Genomic DNA, 19,071 nt, shown 5'->3' with positions numbered 1-19,071 from the left:
ACAATAAGCAGTAGTGTGCGTGTATGCCTGCAACTTTTTTGCTTAGTGGTTATTTTATTCCAAAGGAAATACAAGCAAATTAACCACGCGGATACTTTAACGTTAAAGGACTCCATATTTAATCATTTTTCCAAACTAAAATAATCTATTACCAAACGTCCCAAACTGTTCTCTATAGAATGACCACGGAGACGTATGTTGCCAGTGAGAGAGTAGACTAGATGTTTCCATTTAAGAAGTTCTTTAGGTTAAGAATGATCATAAATGCTTTTTTTTTTTTTTTTTATATTTCCCCAATGCTGATACCCAAGATTACACCTGAGGAAAACCCAGTTTTATTGCACCTTTAGTGAACTCTGCTCCCCTTGTTCATGTTTTTCCCAGTTTGACCAGTTACTGGTTAATTTACAGTTCTTACTTCTTTCAAAACTCGGTCTTGATGGTAAATGGCAATGTCCTGTTTTAGTTTCCATTCAAACGCCACCCTGTTTTATTTTGAAACGTGTCACCGGACATTCAGCACGCGTTAATCCACTCCTCTTTACGCGGGTGTCTGGCACCCGGTGTAATGTGCACTCCTCTCCATTCCTCACCAACTCTAAGTCAGTCTGTCAGAGACCGTCTGAGCGCGCACACATACACAGAGCCCTTCATACAGTCTCTGGGGCACACGCGCGCACTGACGCGCACAGACACGTTGGCTCGCTCTGTCGGAACATAGAAGATAGGAGAGGAAAGGGAAGCGGAGAGCTCCCATTTATTTGCCCCCAACTTCCCTCTTTGCGTCTACTTGTGTCTTTCTGATTCTTCTTATCCACCAATGCAAGGATTTTATTACTCTTATTACTGCCACTGCTGTCCCGAACTAAGGGAAACAACTTTAAGGACCAGACGGGAGTATGTAAAATAATTCTTACTGCTGAACAAAACAAGAAGAAAAAGAAGGAAGAGATGGATAAACGGAGTAATTCTGGCGTTTGGCTGGCAGCTTTCTTCTACTTTGTACTTTGGGGACACACTGATGGACAATTCTTTCCAGGTAGTGAAGCAATTTATTCTTGTGTGTGTGTGTGTGTGTGTGTGTGTGTGTGTGTGTGTGTGTGTGTGTGTGTATGTGTGTGTGTGTTTTAAATATTTTCAGATTATTTGTGCATTGGTCGGCTTTGATTCAGTTTGAGTTGAATGTCACAGCGCTGAAGTTGCTCACATAGGGAGGACATGCAGGGTGATCTGAGCGCTTTGTGATTTCCAGGGCATTACAGATGCATATGTGGTACTGCTGGATAATGTGATAGTAAAGCAACTTTAAACTCAGCACGTTAGTCGCGGAATCTAAACCACTGTTCTGTATCCACACAGAAATCTTTGCATATGAGTAAGAATGTACGAAAAAAGGAAACTGCAATAAATCCCTTTTTTAAGTAATTATTGAGATGGGGTTTTTTTTAATAATAGTGCCAGTTTGACTTATGATGGACACTCGTCTGAGTTTGCGGGTTGGCGTCAGCATATGCAGTTCAGCTTCACATGGCTCATCGGAGGTTTTGACAAAGTTTTGGAGCTTAAGGAGGTTTTGCTTTACGAAGCCTACTGTAAGGACGGGCTACATGTTGTTGACGGTTAGAAATGTGTCTCATTTTCAGTTCAAATTATAGTCTACTTTGCTGAAATCACTTGGTTTTAGAAACGGGCAGAACAGTGCGCGCTTGACTCGGTCTGAGCGCAAAACAGTCAACTTACAGCGTCCCCACACTTCTTTACATAAGCTAATGATCACAGATATTTTGACATGTACTCCGGCATGCATATAAACGCGCACCTGTACAGCGGTACCATATGAAAAAAAGTGCAAGTGTTATTTAGAAACAAAGTGAAGAATACCTGAAGTTTCCTTTTTAATCTTTGGGCAATGGACTAATTCTAACAGCAGTTCAGATAGCCGAGTAATACTCCGCTTCTCAAACGGCAAATATACCTGACAGTATATTACAGTAAACATACAGATACACAGTTTAATCTCTCGGAGTTTAAAGCTACGGAATCCTCTTGCTGTCCGCAACATCTCCCCTCCGCAGCCCATACTCAGCATCGCTCTGGCACTTGTTACGCACAGGCGAGGTATGGAGAGTTTTCGGAATCCTTTTGGTTTTAGGGATATAATCGAGTCAGTGGTGATTACGATTATCTTTTTTCAGAAGTGGAAGCGCCACAGTTAGATACAAAGACACGAGAGTCGAATTACAACAGCATCGTTATTACTCCCAAACATGGGATATATATCATTTCTTGATAAAACACATCCCGAATGAAAACCAAGAAGCAGTTTAGAAGAGATCAACATGCGATTCAGTAATGGAAACATTTAACGATTCTTCAAAAAAATATAGTCAATATTTAAAATTATAATGCAAGCACTTTATGCCCTCTGCCTAGCGCTGTATCCCATGTTTCGTATGCTCTTTGATCGTTGAATCTCACTTTTTAACGGTCATGATACAATATGAGACTTTAAAAAACGTCCGCTTGTGTCCTCTGCTCAAACTCAGGAAACTGAAGGTAGACGTGAGATGAAAAAAAAAAATCCGTTAAAGTCAGCGATGTTTCAGCGGACTGCAGCAGCAACCTGTCTACTCTGTGTTCTGCTCTCTCCAAGCATCTTCTGCTTGGTATTCATGACTTGTACGACTGCAAAAAGAGGCTACTTTGAAAGACTGGCTCTAAACACTGAGTCCTTCCTCGCTTTATCTTGCATTCTGTGTTGCAGAGGTGCAGAGCCGCGACTAGCCTCTTTCCGTGCGTAATGGTGCAGCGGAGGTAACCTGTACTTTGTGCGTTACGATAAAGGAAGTACATAACTCGTCAAATGTGTGTGTTTATGTCTGAATTCAACTAAAAACTTAAAGCTTTGTGAGATATGAGTCTTCATTTCGACAGGCTAACATTAACAGACACGAGGAGAACAAAAGAAAACAGTTTTAAAGCCACATAAACAAAGGAAAGCCTATCCTTCATACAGATTTAAAGCAACTAATGAAACACAGGTGATCTGATCATCAGGCTGTGATAAATGGACAAAAGGCTCAAAATGTTGCAGAGGCTGAAAATATTTTTAGTTTGTTCGTTTTTTCTAAAGAACGATTTGGAGTCTTTATAATATAAGAATGCATCATCATTCTGAATTGTTTCACTCACATTTTTCACTTTATTTGCAATTTATTTTATTAGTGTGTGTGTTCGTGTATATGTAACAGAAGAGAGCAAAGGGACAGTTTTTTTGCTTGTTGTTTGATACGTGCCGTTGGGGGGCGATATTGATACATCCTTGCTATCTGTCGGACAGATTCCCCTATCTCTCTCTCTCTCTCTCTCTCTCTCTCTCTCTCTCTCTCACACACACACACACACACACACACACACACACACACACACACACACACACACACACACACACACACACACGGTTTAGACTTTTTAAAATGATTGTTTTTTCTTTTTATTCCTCTTACAAAAAATGTGAAACATATTCAGCTATAATGATAATAGACTGAAATCCAATGATGAAGAAATCAATTTCACCCCACGGCTGTCAGTCACTCTTAATGACATCTTGTAGAGGTTGTAATAACCCTCTAATCCATCCTCATATGGAAGCTGCATTTGTATTTGTCTGTTTGCGGACTTAGTTTTTCTGTGTTTATTTATTTCATACTTTTATTTTTTTTAAACATTCAGCTGTTCTAGTTGGCGTTTTGAAATTGGTTTAAGCTGAAGTTTAATCTGAAGTCAGTGTATGACTTATTGATAAAGCATTAATAACTTACCTGCTTTCGCCTTACCTTTGCTTTTGTGATTTGGGTGAACTGATCCTTTAAAAAGAGGTTCATTTGTTCTTGTGTTTTGCAACAACATTATGTTCAAGAAAGCAGAGGCATGTGTTACTCAAGGCCGTCCTTTCATTTGGTGTGTGTGTGTGTGTGCGTGTTGGGTGCAGCTGTGCTCCTGATACATGTCTTTGAGCTCCAGTGCCCACTAATTGTTGAATATCCGGTTGAATCTGGAGGTGATGGGCACTGAGGTGTGTGTGTTTTCATGGAAACCAATTTACAATTTATATTCCACTTAATTAGATTTCTTTGGCAGCAAGGACAAAAGGGGGGAAAGTGAGAAAAAGAATGAAAGGAGAAAGGGAGCGACCGTGTACTTACTTACTCTTTCTCCTTGACTTGTTTGCCTGTTGTGTTGACATGATAAAGGGATATAGAGAAGTCTTTGGCTCTGATCAAATAAACATCTCTCAATTCCCCAATTAAAGAGCCATTTGTAAGATTAGTGTAGAGACTGCTATGTGTGTTTTGTAAATGAATGACACATGGAGACCTCTCATATAAGTGAAGTGGAGTAAAACTGTGCAGAGGTGAGGGGAAAAAGAGATTTACATGAGGAGAGGAAGGACGTGTAGAATGAACAATGATGAACTTAGGAATAGAGAACACGAGAAGGTGCGGTGAAATGAGAAGGTCAAAGAACAATTTGGGAAGAGAATGGAGGAGATGTGTGGAAAGGGTGAACTTAGGAGGGGGAGGGGTAAGAGAGAGAAACTCAGGGTTAAGAGAGCAAAACGAAGGGGTGGGAGTGAGGAAAGAAGAAAGGGGGAGAAAGAGAGAGCAAGGGAAAATATGAGGAGGAGTAAGAAGGAGAGTACTCATCTAGATGGGGTGACGAATGAGGCAGCAGATGATATGACCATCCCTTCTTGCAATCTCATCCTTTTGCCTTTGCCTTCAAGCTGCTTTCTATGAATCTTCTCCATCTCCCCTTCTATTTTGAAAGGAAGTGGAGAAAGAAGAAAATGATGGAAATGAAAGAAAAGACAGAAAGAGTAAGAAGTAGAGTAAAATTCTGGACATGTAAAACAAAAGGTAGAGAAACTGAAGTTATAGAGGGGAGAGAAGAGCAGATGCCAAGAACAGGACTGGAGAAGGAAGAGACTGTGAGAGCAGAAGAGAGGACAAGAACAAAAAAAGAGAGGAGCTGTCTAGCTGAGATGAAGAGAGGCAAAGGAGTAAGGACGAGTGGTCGGAGGAAATGACAAAGTATCACAAGACTTCCAGAAAAAAAAAACTGCACTAAGTTGATTATGTCTCACTGTTATCGACTGTCTGAGTGGCTATAATTGTTTCCTTTGCTGTGTGTGTGTATGTGTCTTAAAGAACGACAGAGAGAGAGAGAGAGAGAGAGAGAGAGAGAGAGAGGGATTTATGACAGGATATCTGTCACCTCATGCCCCACTCTGTTTAGTATGCTGTCCATCCTCTGTGTGCGTGTGTGTCTCTGCCTAATCCACAGCACTTATTCTATTGGCCCGACTAACTGACAGCCTAATAGCAGGGCATGTTGAGTGCTGGAGCATCGTGCATGTGTGTGTGTGTGTGTGTGTGTGTCGGAAATAGAAAGAGACGGACAGTTTGGTATTGAATGAATGGTAGTGCATAGTGGAGCTGAAAGAGACCAAAGGTATAAAGAGTGAGAGCAGCCAGTCTCTCCATTCACTAATGTGCACTTAGAAAAAAGAAGGTGTTAATGCAAATGTGCATGTGGTGCAGTATTAGCGCGCAGTTACATCAGAAATTAATTTGTATACCCTTGGTGCTGAATGCCTGCTGATGCAGGGACCACTCACCACCCTTAGATGGCTTACCACCAATGCTGGCAATAGCCTGAATTGCCAGGCACCAATTAGCTGGAAGACCTATTCTAAGTGCTAACATAAGCTTTGGTTAATGCAAATACATTTTGTGAAATTTCAGATGATTATAATCTCAGCTGCAGACAAGTTCAGAGGTGGAAAGACAAAATCATTTCCACAGTTCTCATTAACGTCGCGTAAAAGTCTCGTACATCTTCCATTTTTTAAAGTCTAGCGAGGAGTACATACAGAGTGATTGGGAAAAAAATAGTGGGAAAGTCATTTTTTCACCACAGATGTGGTCTGTCTTTTATGATTCTCCAATAAATTTCATTATTAGGATGTCTTTCAAGTTCACCATTTGTCTGAAAGCCCTTTCAACATTTGAGGCAATAATCACAAAGCACCTTCAGCACCATTATACCCCTAGTCACAAAAATGCAGATTATATTCCCTTCCTCTGCATGTTTTTACTGAAATGTAATTTTTCTGTAAGCTCATGGCCAATTATCAAAATTATTGCCTGAAAACATTAACAAAGTTACTCCCTTGTAGGAGGCAAACAACCATGAGTTCTCTGTTCTGGAAGATGGTAGCCAGGCTGACAGTTATCTGCGATGGGGATATTTGACAGTTCAAAGCTGAATGAGACACTATGAGCACTCAACGATGACATAGCTGTCAAATGCAACTCTAATGTAAGGACAAGAAAAATGGGTGTTTAATGGGCCTGAGGGCGAATTGCCTGGTGTGTCCACGGAGCCATCAGCGCACATAAAACTCATTCGTAACAAATGTACAGATTTAGCCATCAGAGATGTGGCCAGTTTTCCATTAGAACTACAGATAGCTTTATTAAATGGGCTGAAGATATTTGGTGTAGTGAAACCAAGATGTCTTATAATATGCACAAGCTGAGCATGAAACGGAGAAAAATTATTTTTCCCACCTGCAGAGGATTTAGAGCATGACTCAGAGGGAGAAACATCTCTCACTTACTCTCAGAGAAAAGTAGAAAGCGTGTATAAACATTTTAAAACAAAGAATTCCCTTTATAGTTGAGCGTAAACATAAACAGTTAATGCCTTCCCTCATTAAAGTAAACTAAGAACATATGGTGTATATTTCAGTGTATTTTTGTGCACTACTTTTTCAGTACAAAAGTGAGATAGCAATACAAGCTGAAAAGTTAATATCATCCCAGGACATTGTGTTATTGTAAAGTACCGCATTGTTAAATCTGTAGTTTAAACATATGCCATACAATTCAATTCAATTCAATTCAATTCAATTCAATTCAATTCAATTCAATTCAATTCAATTCAATTCACTTTAAATAGCACCAAAACAACATCAACAAGAACAACAACAGTTGGCAAGATAACCCCAACAATCAAATGACCCCTTTTGAGCAAGTACTTGGTGACAGTGGGAAGGAAAAGCTCCCTTTCAACAGGAAGAAACCTTTGGCAAAACCAGGCTCCACTTTTATCACAGCCAAAAGAATTCAGATTGATGATATTGTTGTATCTATAGAAAAAAAATAATAAGGGACAGCAGTGTAATTTGTAAATGTAAAACAGGTTATAGCTATGTAATGATCGTATTCTTGCAGCTCTAACTTAACACTTTTGCTGACTGACCAGTTCACCAGGCAACTTGTGCAAATTTATTTGTAGAAAAATAGTTTGAAGTTGCTTGCCTTGCTGTACATCTTTGTGTGCCACCCACAGGCCCTGTAGAATGTGGAAAGAGTATACAGTTTTTAGGCAAAAGAGTCATAATACATGGTATTTCTGCAGTATGTCAGCTCATTATTACTTGCTACAATAGTTCTGGTAAAGTTAAATGTGCTGTTAAGATCTCAAATCCAGAACTTAAAAGTTGGATAGCAAAAAGGTATTCTTATTAATATGGTGCCAACATTTTAAACCCACATTATAAACAATAAACAAATTTGGATACAGTGGAAAAAAAAGAAGTTTACATTCATTTTATCTATTTGGGACAAGTGTAGGTTGAGGTATGCAGTCATGTTGACTAAGTATATCATAAATCATGGTTAAGAAATCTCACAACGATACTCTCATAATTATAATTACTTTTTGGGTACATGCCAGTTACACTGGAATGATTTTCTTTCCCTACCTGAGTACAGTAGAAAATATCATGACTGTGAGCTTTGAAAAGAGAAGAAAAGAGCATTCATTTCTGTCTTCATTAGTCACCAAAGCAGCAGAAGATACCACTAACACTTACCATACAGCTGTCTTTCAAGCAGTAATAGCCTAAATAAAATATATGCCTGGTGGACATTGAACTTTCATTATAACAAATTAAACCATTAATTACAGTTAATTCATGCATTACATAAATTATACAAGGTTACGTTTATAGCAGCCTATAAATTATACAGCAGTCATAAGTGATACAACAGTGCATTCAGAAACCTCAACCTTAGAAGGGCATAATGGCATTCCTGATAGAATTCAGCAGCTGGATGCTAGCAGACATAAATGAGCTGGAAAATGTTTTTGTTTTTATCCTTTAGAGGCTGTTAACTTCGGCTTCAGGGCAGGATGGTGCGGATGTTCATCTTCCATGTCTTATTGCACTTTGACTTCACTTTCAGAAGGGAATGCATCAGTAAACATAGCTTTGTGGCACTTTTAAGCTTTCGGGAGTTAGGCGAAAAGAAAATGCAACTCTTAATAAAATTTTGAGTATGAGTGGTTCCTTAAATTTTCAGAAAGCTGGCCCCCTGCCAAAATCGCCTCCACTGTTCATTTGTGAAAGCAGTTTATGGCATGTTAATTAGTTTCAATAATTAAGCATTTTTTAGACACTGTGACACACATGTCATGAAAAAAAAACTTTGGTTTTGTCACCTTTTTGATGGGTCAGATTTAATTGACTGGTAATTTAAAGAATTACTCTTTAGAACACATGTTTATTGCTGTAAAAGGTTACTTTTTCATCCAAACAATCATCTTTTCCTAATTTGAGAAGTTAGGAAAAGATGTTGGTTAGGCCTGCACCTAACCAACAGGTTTTGGTTGAAATTAATCCATGAATGAAGACAAAACTGAAGTGTTCTCTGACATGAGAACTGGACCTCAGTCTTCTGGTTGAAAGTCAGTAGCTTGCTGAAATATCTTTGACAGGCTAATAATATAATAACCTCTTACTTTGAAATTATTGGTATGCACAGCACACAAAGTTTAATGAGCAACTACTAAATACACAGTTTTTATTTCTACTGAAACATCATCTGTTGTACCAGAGCAGGAAATACCTCACAAAATAAGAAAAATTATGTATAAAATAGATTATTCAAACCTTGGATGAACATATCTCTATTTCAACAGTTTCATATAATTGCTGTCTTTATTGATAAAGATATAACAAATTAATCTGTATTTAAATATTCATTAGGTTCCAAAAGTTCTTGTATAGTAAGAATGTGATGTGAAAAATTTCAAAATAAAAGTTCTTTCCTGATTTTGCTCTCTTGGAGTTAAGATTGGTTTAATCTGACAAACCAAAACTGTTTACAAGGAATAATTTTGGTCTTATTTAAAGCAACTGCCCAAATAAAATAAGAGCAATACTGAGCATTCAATTAAACTGGTTCTCTGAGGACTTCATAACTCTAGAACAGGGGTCTCGAACGCCAGTCCTTCAGGGGCAGTGTCCTGAAACTTTTCCATGTGTCCCTGTTGCAACACACCTGAATAAAATTAGTCTGTCATTAACAAGAGTATAGAACTTGACTGCATGCTGAAGTGGCAACCCCTAACCCTACTCAAGTAAATGTAAGTGTTTGGAAAAATGTACTTCTAACAGTACTTTTATTGCACCATGTTTATTCACTCATGAGCTGCTGTAACATGAATCAAATGGCTGATTTGCCACCTCAGCATGCAGTCAAGTTCTATACTCTTGCTAATGACCTATTCATTTTATGCAGGTGTGCTGCAACAGGGACATATGGAAAAGTTTGAGGTAACCGGCCCTCCAGGACTGGAGTTTGAGACCCCTGCTCTAGAATGACTTCCTTCTTTGCTTCCAATAGATAAAAGTTGTCCTTAACTACAACCAACCCAGGATTTTGTCTCTTTAATGTGAGGACACTGCTTTTGAGGTTTTGCCAAAATAACTGATGCTTGTGCGATATTCTCACCAATTTTTCTTAATTGGCGTGATGTTTCCTCCAGATTAGTTAAGCTTTTATGAAAAGGCTAAAGTGGCCATTTTCCTGCCATGGTACTCCAACTGGAGTAACTGCTGAAGATGAGGGCACATGTCTAAAATGGCAAAACAAACTTGGAGACAAATCAAGTCGTGATTGAGCTGATTAGAATGTTGGAGGTGTAAAACATACACGGTGCAGCGCATTAAAAACTTCCTTCCCTCTAATTAAAATAACTGCTGATTAATGCAAGAGGTCTTAACGATGCTTAACAAGGTTTTGCGGTAATTAATCCATATTTAATAGAAGATGTTAGGCGGGAGAGACTGCTTCGTCGGCTGAATCAACAAGCTTGGGGGTGTGGATGGCAAAAGGGAAATAAAGGAGGAAATGAGTCAAATAAGTGTGGGTAGCAGTTATAAAGACAGTTATTCAATTTAGCTGAAGGAGAGAGAAGAGAAAGAAAAGATATTAGATGACATCTGAGCATCTCACTGTATTCTCAGAGTGACTAAATTTAATTTATGTCAGACTGTGTGGGAGGTTTTACTCAGAAGATAGATACACAGATGTAGTCAGAGGCACTCTCAAGTAGTCTATAAAACATTTCGTATAAAAATCTAAATAACCAAATCAAACTTTAAAGTTCAGGATAAAAGAGCCTTTGTAGAATAATTCCTGTTTATTACAACTCGGGTCTTGGTCTCTATTAGTAGTTATGGCCAGCTTTTCTATCATCATCCTTAACTGTATAAAAAAAAGAAGCAGGGCAGGAAACACAAGCGGTAGAAATAGAAAAAAACATATTAGGAAGAATAGATAACGGCATTCAATAAAAGTATTACCCGTATAGTGTATTCATGGTTTGAGTCACCTGATTCCTAGCCAATGACTCCGACAGGCTGTGGAGCTCTTTCGACTTTTGCTCTTGAGTCAGTGTCTTTATAGGAATGCATATAAATAACTGAATTCCACTTCTACCACTTTTTTATGCCATGCAAAAATGTTATTAGTTATTAGGTATAAAGTCAAGGTTAAAGCAATGTTCAAAATGTGGAATCATGATATGCCCTTACATGCTATTTATTCACACTTTCATGATCTGTCTCTAACGTTGTTGTTGAATACTTTATTGAAGACCAAAAAGAACTCTGGCAAATCAGCTTTAGCTGCAGTTTTGTGTTTGGTTTAGGGGTGAATGGCATGTCACTTAAACTAAAATGGTGAGCATGGCAAAACACGTTTGCTAAAAATTTGCAGCTAATATTCTCTCTTTCATAACACTGATGTGGAGACTTCTGCTCAAAGGACCACTGTGCTTAAACACAGGCTCACAGGGGACACTACTAGATTCAGAAAACACCTTACTGTGCTTTAATAACAGCTTAGTAACAGGACAATGTGATTGTCGAACCTAATCTATGGGTAACTTGTTATAGAGTCACAATGCTTATTAATCAATTGACACATATTTCTGGAAAATAATGCTACATTATTATATGTTCTTCAACATGAATTCCTAACATTATTTTATGCTCCTGAACACAACTCTTCATCAATCAGTGCGCTCTCATTTGTATTGATTTGTGCCCATGTACACAAAATGAATGTTTTCCACTTTTGAGAGTGGTCGGAGGTGAAGCAAATCATTTACAAGTTCATACATATGAAAGATTTTCCCATCTTATTGTTTCAGGTTAAGCAATAAAAAATGATTTGGTTAAGGTTATGTATTAAAAAAAACTACAGGGTCAGGAAAAGACCTTTATGGTAAATGGCCTGTATTTGTATAACACTTTACTCAGTCCCTAAGGACCCCAAAGCACTTTACATTACATTCAGTCATTCACCCATTCACATTCACAAAATACTGCTCTGTCTTTTAAAGCTTAGTTTTCTTGGTTCTCATGGTGACATCTCGCTGCTTTCTCAAGAAAATATAGATGCTTCTGACATGACAGACACACAGTTTCATGAGTCATTGTCATGAAAAATGTGAAAACTGGTGTCCTTGAGCAAGAAAGACTGCTTTTTTGTGATTATTTAAAATGTTGTTATGTGACTGGACTGGACTGTACATAGACTGAGGAAAGGCAGAAATAAAAAGAGATATTTCAGAAGAAGTGGTCAGAGATGATAAAAAGCGAGATTCAAAGAAACTGAGACTGCAATTCAAAAGTCGAAAAGTATCTTTCTCATGGGGAGAAACTGCACAGAACTAACGGTAGAAAGACAGAAGAAAACTAATTATAAGGGAATATAAAGTTGGCAAAGAAGGAATAAATGAAGATTGACAAAGGTTTGGATAGAGAGGAATGGAGAGAGCGCTAGAGACAGATAAGAGCAAACATCATAATATTTGCCTGGCAGTTTGATTTCCCCTCTCATTATTTACACACGGAAACACACACACACACACACAGTGCTTCTTACACACACACACACACACACACACACACACACACACACACAGACACACAACACACACACACAACACACACACACAACAACAATAACACACCCCAATATACACACATGTTGTTTTTTTGACAGAACAGTCTGAAGGTGCCAACCATCTTCTAGTTGTTTACAGACGTTCATCTGTACACACTCTTTCACACAAACAGATACACATGTATAGTACACACAAATGCACACACTTGGCTAAAATACTGCCAAGTATACACAACTGTAATCCAGCATCTGCTCTCCTTTATTTATCACTTACTTTTAATCTTTCTCTTCATACTGCATTCTTGATGTGTGATTTTCTTTCTTTCTTTTTAAACAATTCAGCCTCTTTCTTATTTTTCTCACTCCATATAAGCATCCTCCCATTCATTCATTCATTTTAGCCTCACTTCCACTGATTCGACAGTCCATCTGCCTGTCAGTCTATCCACTTATGATTTCATCATTTCAGCAATCATCCATCTAACTGTCAGTCAAACCAAACCAAAGCGGTGCACGTGAAGCGAAAGGCAAAACACAGCGGTGTAAGTGTTCATGAGTTCAGTGTGAGTGTACGCGTCCAAAGGTGAGTGTGCGCTCAGATGAAATGCTGATTAATAGATAATTGCTTCTGTCATGGGTAGCTACAGAAAATGCTGCTTGGATAAGTGATACAGACGCACAGAGAGGAAGACAGACAGGAGAATGGACAGATAGACAGAAAACCATTTCCTCAGCCAAGAAGCATGGCAGCCACTGCTTTACCTGTCACTCACAGATAGAGGTTAGAGAAGTAGGGGCGATGGAAAGAAAGAGTAAAATACATAAGTGGGGGAGATTGAGAGGGTAAACGTGAAACCAATGAGGAGGAAGTGGAGGAAGCTGTGAGAGAAAGAGATTTGAGATGAGAGAAAACCATTGACTCTGGAGGATAAAAAGCAGAAATGACAAATGGGAGAATGAGTGGGAGAAAAGAAGGAGAAATAAAGATTGTAGATTGCTGAGGAGGAGGTGCAGGAGGAGGGAAAAGGAAGAGATTAAAAAGTTTAACATGGACAATGAGAAAACGCCTCATTGATAAACACTTTAATACATAAACGTGCTTGTGTTTTTACATGCCACCCTCATGCTTGAATAAGCTGAATAAGTGAACACCTCGCACTCAGACTGTTGGCTTACTTGTGGTAAAATGGGAAGAAGGGCCTTCAGCTTTCAGGCCCCTCTGCTGTGGAACCAGCTCCCAGTTTGGTTTCAGGAGACAGACACCTTCTCTACTTTTAAGATTGGGCTTAAATCTTTCCTTTTTGATAAAGCATATAGTTAAGGCTGGATCAGGTGACCCTACAATAGCCCTGGGCTGCAGGTAGTTTCCCATGATGCATGTCTCTTTTTCACGCACCTTTTTTTTATCACTATGTGTTTACACACCACTCTGATTTAATCATTAGTTATTAATCTCTGGCTCTCTTCCAGTGTGTTTTTTATCCTTTCTTGCTCCCCTCACCCACAACACAGCACAGCAGATGGCTGACCATTCCTGAGGTCTGGTTCTGCCAGAGGTTCTTTCCTGTTAAAAGGGAGCTTTTCTTTCCCACTGTTTCCAAAGAATTGCTCAAAGATCATTGTAGGGTATCTGCTTAACAATATAAAGCACTTTGAGGCAACTGCTGCTGTGATTTGGCACTATATACTGTGAATGAAACTGAATGAAGCTTGTTGCGTAAATTGCAGTGACCTTTTCCATCAGGATAGAGTCTAAATCTAACCTTAGTGCATTTTTATACCATGTCAGCCTGTCTCTAAGCTGCCACTGCTGAACGCTGCCACATTTAAGTGCATATGTTTTCTGCTTTTTGTAAAGTCACGTAAGTATGAGCATTGTGGTCATTACTCAAAAAGTAATTTATTACAAACTGTTACTTTAAAAAAATGTATTCCATGAAGAAAATAATTTGCTACTCTTTAGATCACATTTCTATTAGGCTACATTTCTACACTGGGAATGTAGCCTAATGCCAATGTAACTGACAGCAAAGCTGGTTTTCCCAAAGAAAGCTTAATATAGAAATATACCGAGGTGCATCAATTAATGTTTGAAATCACTGATGATTAAGATGTCAAGTTAATCGGTCAATCATAATCTTGTTGTTTATTTAACTCTGAGGAGACAATTCAGGAAGTTGTAAGTTCTCTATAGGGTCATCTGTGCACCTTTAAATAGAACTGGAAAGAATTTTCTTCCAGGATGTTGTTCTTCCCATCTTCTCTTATCTAGAACACCCACAAATCCCAGTGGTCATATTTTGTATGAACGGAGCCATTATACAACAATTATGAAATAGAAGACTTTGTTTGAAACATAAATAACCTGTTTTTCTAACAGATGAAAATTTGATTGCTTGTGAAAAGCTATAGTGGCACAGAAAAACAAGCAGGAAAAAGGGGGCAGATATATAGGAAGACACATCAACACAAACAGAGTGATGATCTATATTTGATCTGCGCCTTTGTTCTTTGTACTATGTGAGGCAGTTCATGAAGTACGTCTTTGTTTCTAAACATGCTATAAATAAATTCACATCTACTCTGCCCGGTGGACAGTTAGAGAGCAAAAGGCATTTTAACTGTAAAGAACATAGAGCTTTTCTTGCATATTTTTAGATTAAAGCAGTAAAGTTTTTCCCAATAGATAGATGCAGAAAAAACTGAGAAAAAGAAGCAAACAGACAAACACACTAATAAATTCTTGACTTTATAAACGCTCTAGTTCTTCAGTGTTAAACTAGAACAACAAACTAGAGCTTCTTCCTTCCTTCCATGTAGTTTTTATTGTAGATTCTGAACAAAGACAAAAACCTTCAGCAATACAATATGTGTTTATTGCAAGAAAAGGAAATGACAGCTATTTGTCATGTTGTACTACAAGCTGGAAAGGAACTTTCATTACTGTGCAGCCCATTAAATGAATGGCAGAATCTTGAATTGTGATGAAGTGGTGAAAAGTAAGAATAGAGGTTTGTATTACAAACTGCTTTCTCTGTTTCCCACTACAAACTTTGAGACAGGAATAGGCTGCAGCGGGTTTTACTACTAGTTGAGGATAATTGCGGAGCAGATGTTGGATGAGACTTTGTTGATGACTACTGCTGAGTTATGAGTCATGACTAATTATGAATATACTTTAAGTCCTCCATGGTTGTATGCAATGAGATAATGGCCCATTAAAACACTCTTAACATGCATGGACCTGCATGAAACAGGTGCATGACCCATTTCAGCTTTACAAGTGTAGTTTAAAACAGTCTCATCATTTTAAAGCCCGCACTCAACTCCCCGTCTATAGCACCAACAACAGATTGTGACTCCTATTTGTAAAATATGTCATTCTCAGACTTAGAATTATCCCCTTAATTGTGCACAATACTCGGGGTATATTTAACAGCAGACATTAAAATAAGTGTTAATGACAAATTTTCCAGAAAAATAAGAGAAAGATCTGTATGTTAAAAAAGAAAACAAATCTAATCAGAGACTAACGTGCAAGCAAGAATAATTCAGTCCTGCCAGTTTGGGCATGAAATTTGAAAATATTTCAAATAGTAATTTTCTAGGATAATACCATGCATACTTTTATTGCTCAGCATGGCATAGCTGTCCATTTTGCAGCCTACCCACAACTAAGTGGTTTGTCAGTGAAGTAATAGTCAGTGGCATGGTATGATGAACCCAAGGTGATGGAGACATGTCATGCCCCCATTACTTGTGATTTTAGCACTTTGTCATTTTTAATTATGTTCATGTAACATTTTCTTTTCATGCAAATAGTAAATGCACATGTAATTATTTCCTAATCTGCTGTTTCATAAACATTACTTTGTGTGAATTTGTGTGCAATGGTCAACTTACAGCGTACAATAATAAAACCACCACTGTATGAACATTATAAATGACTTCCATAACTTTTGTTACACTGCTGGAAAGCAGTAGAGGCTGTAGCTATCTGAGCAGCACAGTCTTATTCTATCAGGCTGTCAGTCTGTAGCCCAGAATAGCATGACTCACAAAGGAGCAACAAAACCCAAAGAAATGCAATACCAGCAGCAGCAGCAGCAGCCAACTGTGTCGACCGTGTCTGTACTTTAGAGCAGATATTAACTGTGCCATAAGAGCAGCCTTTTTCCCTTTCTACAGATTAGAGAGGGAAGAGATAACAAGAGAAAGAAGAAAAGAAGGTGATTAAAAAGAGAGCTTTATAGATACATTGAGTTGGGGTGGCAGGTAAAAAAAAAAAATCAAATGACAGTGTAAGATGTAAAATGAGAGCGATGACAGGATTAAATGAAGATGACAGGGTAAGAGGCCAAAGAAGGGAAGTGATGGAGAGTATTTCGAGTGACAGATAGATATGTTTTTGTTTTTAGTAAAAAAAAAAAAAAAGAAGAAAAAATAAACTATAACTAGTATTTGATTAATTAATGCAGTTTTCCCAAATCTGCCTTGTTCCAGCGATGCATTCCTATTTATTTGCTCATTCAACTTGTTTCACTTTCACTACAGTCCAAAAGCATGATCTTAGCTCGCCTGTCAAAACTGTAATACCAAGCACACATGCCCATTTGTTTCTCAAAGGATCTCTTCATGTCTAGTGTTGACTGCTGTGAGGCAAAGAGAGCAAGAGCAGGGTAGGCTATGGGAGAAGATAAAAAGAGAGAAGAGGAAACTCAAAAGAGCAGCAAAGAAAGGAGGGAACGATAGAGATAAAGAGAGTATATGATAAGAGGAAAGTGTTGGGTATTAAGAAATAGTAGTGAAAGTGTAAGCCATGGATGGTAATGAACTACCCTGTTGCTCAATAGACCACCAATCTTGGCACTGAGCCTGTGTGAGTGTGTGTGTGAGTGTGTGTGTGTGTGTGTCATTGGCAGGAGGAGGAGACAGCTCTGGGATAGTAACAACCCCCTTGTCTTATTCCTCTTGAGGTCCTATTAACCTTTACTCAACATTCGCAAGCACACACACACACACACACACACACACACACACACACACACACACACACACACACACACGAGAGATCCGGCATGCGCAACTTTCACGCAGTTTACTGGGAGGATTTCTGTGGACAGTGGGCTCCCATAATTCCACTTCCTCTTCCTTTCATGGTGTTTTAACATTTTTGTCAAATTGGAAACAAAAAACAAAAACAAAAAAAACATGTCTTTGCGGATCTGGGGCCCGTTCTTCGTACGTCGCTTACTACATCCAAGATCAAATGACACATCCAAGACCAAATCATCGCGCTAACCGTGAGCTCGCTAATCCGGTTCTCCGAACACACCTGCTGTTGACGATTAGTACAGCTGGATGAAGTAATGTGAGATCACTGGGTGTCGTAAAAGGGGCTACGCATCGATAGTAGAAACATTGATCGGCAACCCTCTGATTGGTCGGCGAAAATGTCGAAGGGTCTCTATTTCCGGCAGCAGAGCAAGAACTCTTGAGTGAGGGATTTCAGGAGTTTCAGAGTTTAATTAAAACGCAAGGAGAACACTGCAAAGGCTGCAAAAGCAAGGAGAGAGGGCTGGCAGAAAGTTGCTGACAAATCAAACTCGTAGGTAATTAATAATAATAATAATAATGGATTGGGTTTATATAGCGCTTTCCAAGGCACCCAAAGCGCTTTACGATACCACTATTCATTCACTCCCACATTCACACACTGGTGGAGGCAGCTACGGTTGTAGCCAGGCTGCCATATCGCGCCATCGGCCCCTCTGGCCAACACCAGTAGGCGGTAGGGTAGATCTATCATATGACACTATATTGTCCAATATCATATGGCATTATATTATATCATAATATGTTATATTATATCCCCTTTCACATTAGAGCCACAACAGGACCCACAAGAACATGGGAACAAGTAAAAGTGGAATACAGGAGTATTCTACAGAATGGTAATATTTATCTCTTAGATTGCTTTTCGTCTCTTGGCAAGGTATCTGGCCTGTAATACTCTGTTAGTTTGTTCATAACAGCAACCAAGAAAAGGGCAGAGGAAAAAAAGACAGGTGGTGGTCCTGCACCCCCTCGTCAACAAGTTGGTTAAGTAAATAATACCCTCACGGGAATATCGATATCTCTCAATGAGCACACTGTCGCGCTGAGCTAAAGGATCCTGTCTATCCCGCAATATACGCTGAATTCTGAGGACTCTCCTTATCAATCTTGCACCTTCCGCAATGGGTGGCTCGCGTATACGGACAGGACATGGCTGCGACAGGCTTCCCAAATCCACCTTCGCTTTTATAGCCGTGGTCTCTCATCTTGATTACACAAAGTAATTTACAATTACTACTCTGAAATATGAATTACATCTGTAATAATCACATACATGTAATAGAATGTTAATAGTACATTTCCCTTTTTTAGGAAATGACCTGTATGTATCTGTGTGAAATCAATAAAAGGATCAAGTGCTGCATTATCTTTAGTTACATTGATGTTATTTATTTATGGTGAAACAGTGGTGGAATATCGCTGTTGCTTTCGTATAAATGAAGCGGACATACCTGCGTGGCCGCGATCTAATCCTGTACAGTAACTGCGAGCGTTTACGCTTACGGCTCTGTTGCTATGGCAGCAAGTCCCGGATGAGCTTCGGGGAACCGAACGATCCAAGATCACGCGAAATCGTCAACAATCAAATCCAGCTAACTTACTTAGCGAGGTATGAAGAACA

At 38.8% G+C, this 19,071-nt stretch overlaps 1 protein-coding gene across 13 annotated transcripts in view; it reads left to right on the top strand.

The window, feature by feature from the left end:
* Window positions 1–574: 574 nt before the first annotated feature.
* The window catches only part of ptprt (protein tyrosine phosphatase receptor type T), a 300,616-nt gene continuing 282,119 nt past the window's right edge, over window positions 575–19,071 (top strand). For all 13 annotated transcript variants that reach the window (XM_005947695.3, XM_014329337.2, XM_042214263.1 and 10 more), the window contains exon 1: window positions 575–1,039. In XM_005947695.3, coding sequence (XP_005947757.1) covers window positions 952–1,039 — 88 coding nt within the window. In that variant the 5' untranslated portion in view covers window positions 575–951. The remainder of the gene's footprint in view (window positions 1,040–19,071) is intronic.

Source organism: Haplochromis burtoni, unplaced genomic scaffold, assembly GCF_018398535.1.
Source record: "Haplochromis burtoni strain Fernald_Lab_line unplaced genomic scaffold, NCSU_Asbu1 Contig_540, whole genome shotgun sequence".
NCBI classification, from domain to species: domain Eukaryota; kingdom Metazoa; phylum Chordata; class Actinopteri; order Cichliformes; family Cichlidae; genus Haplochromis; species Haplochromis burtoni.
The sequence above is the reverse complement of the archived record's forward strand: the minus strand, read 5'-3'. Positions and strand labels throughout refer to the sequence as shown.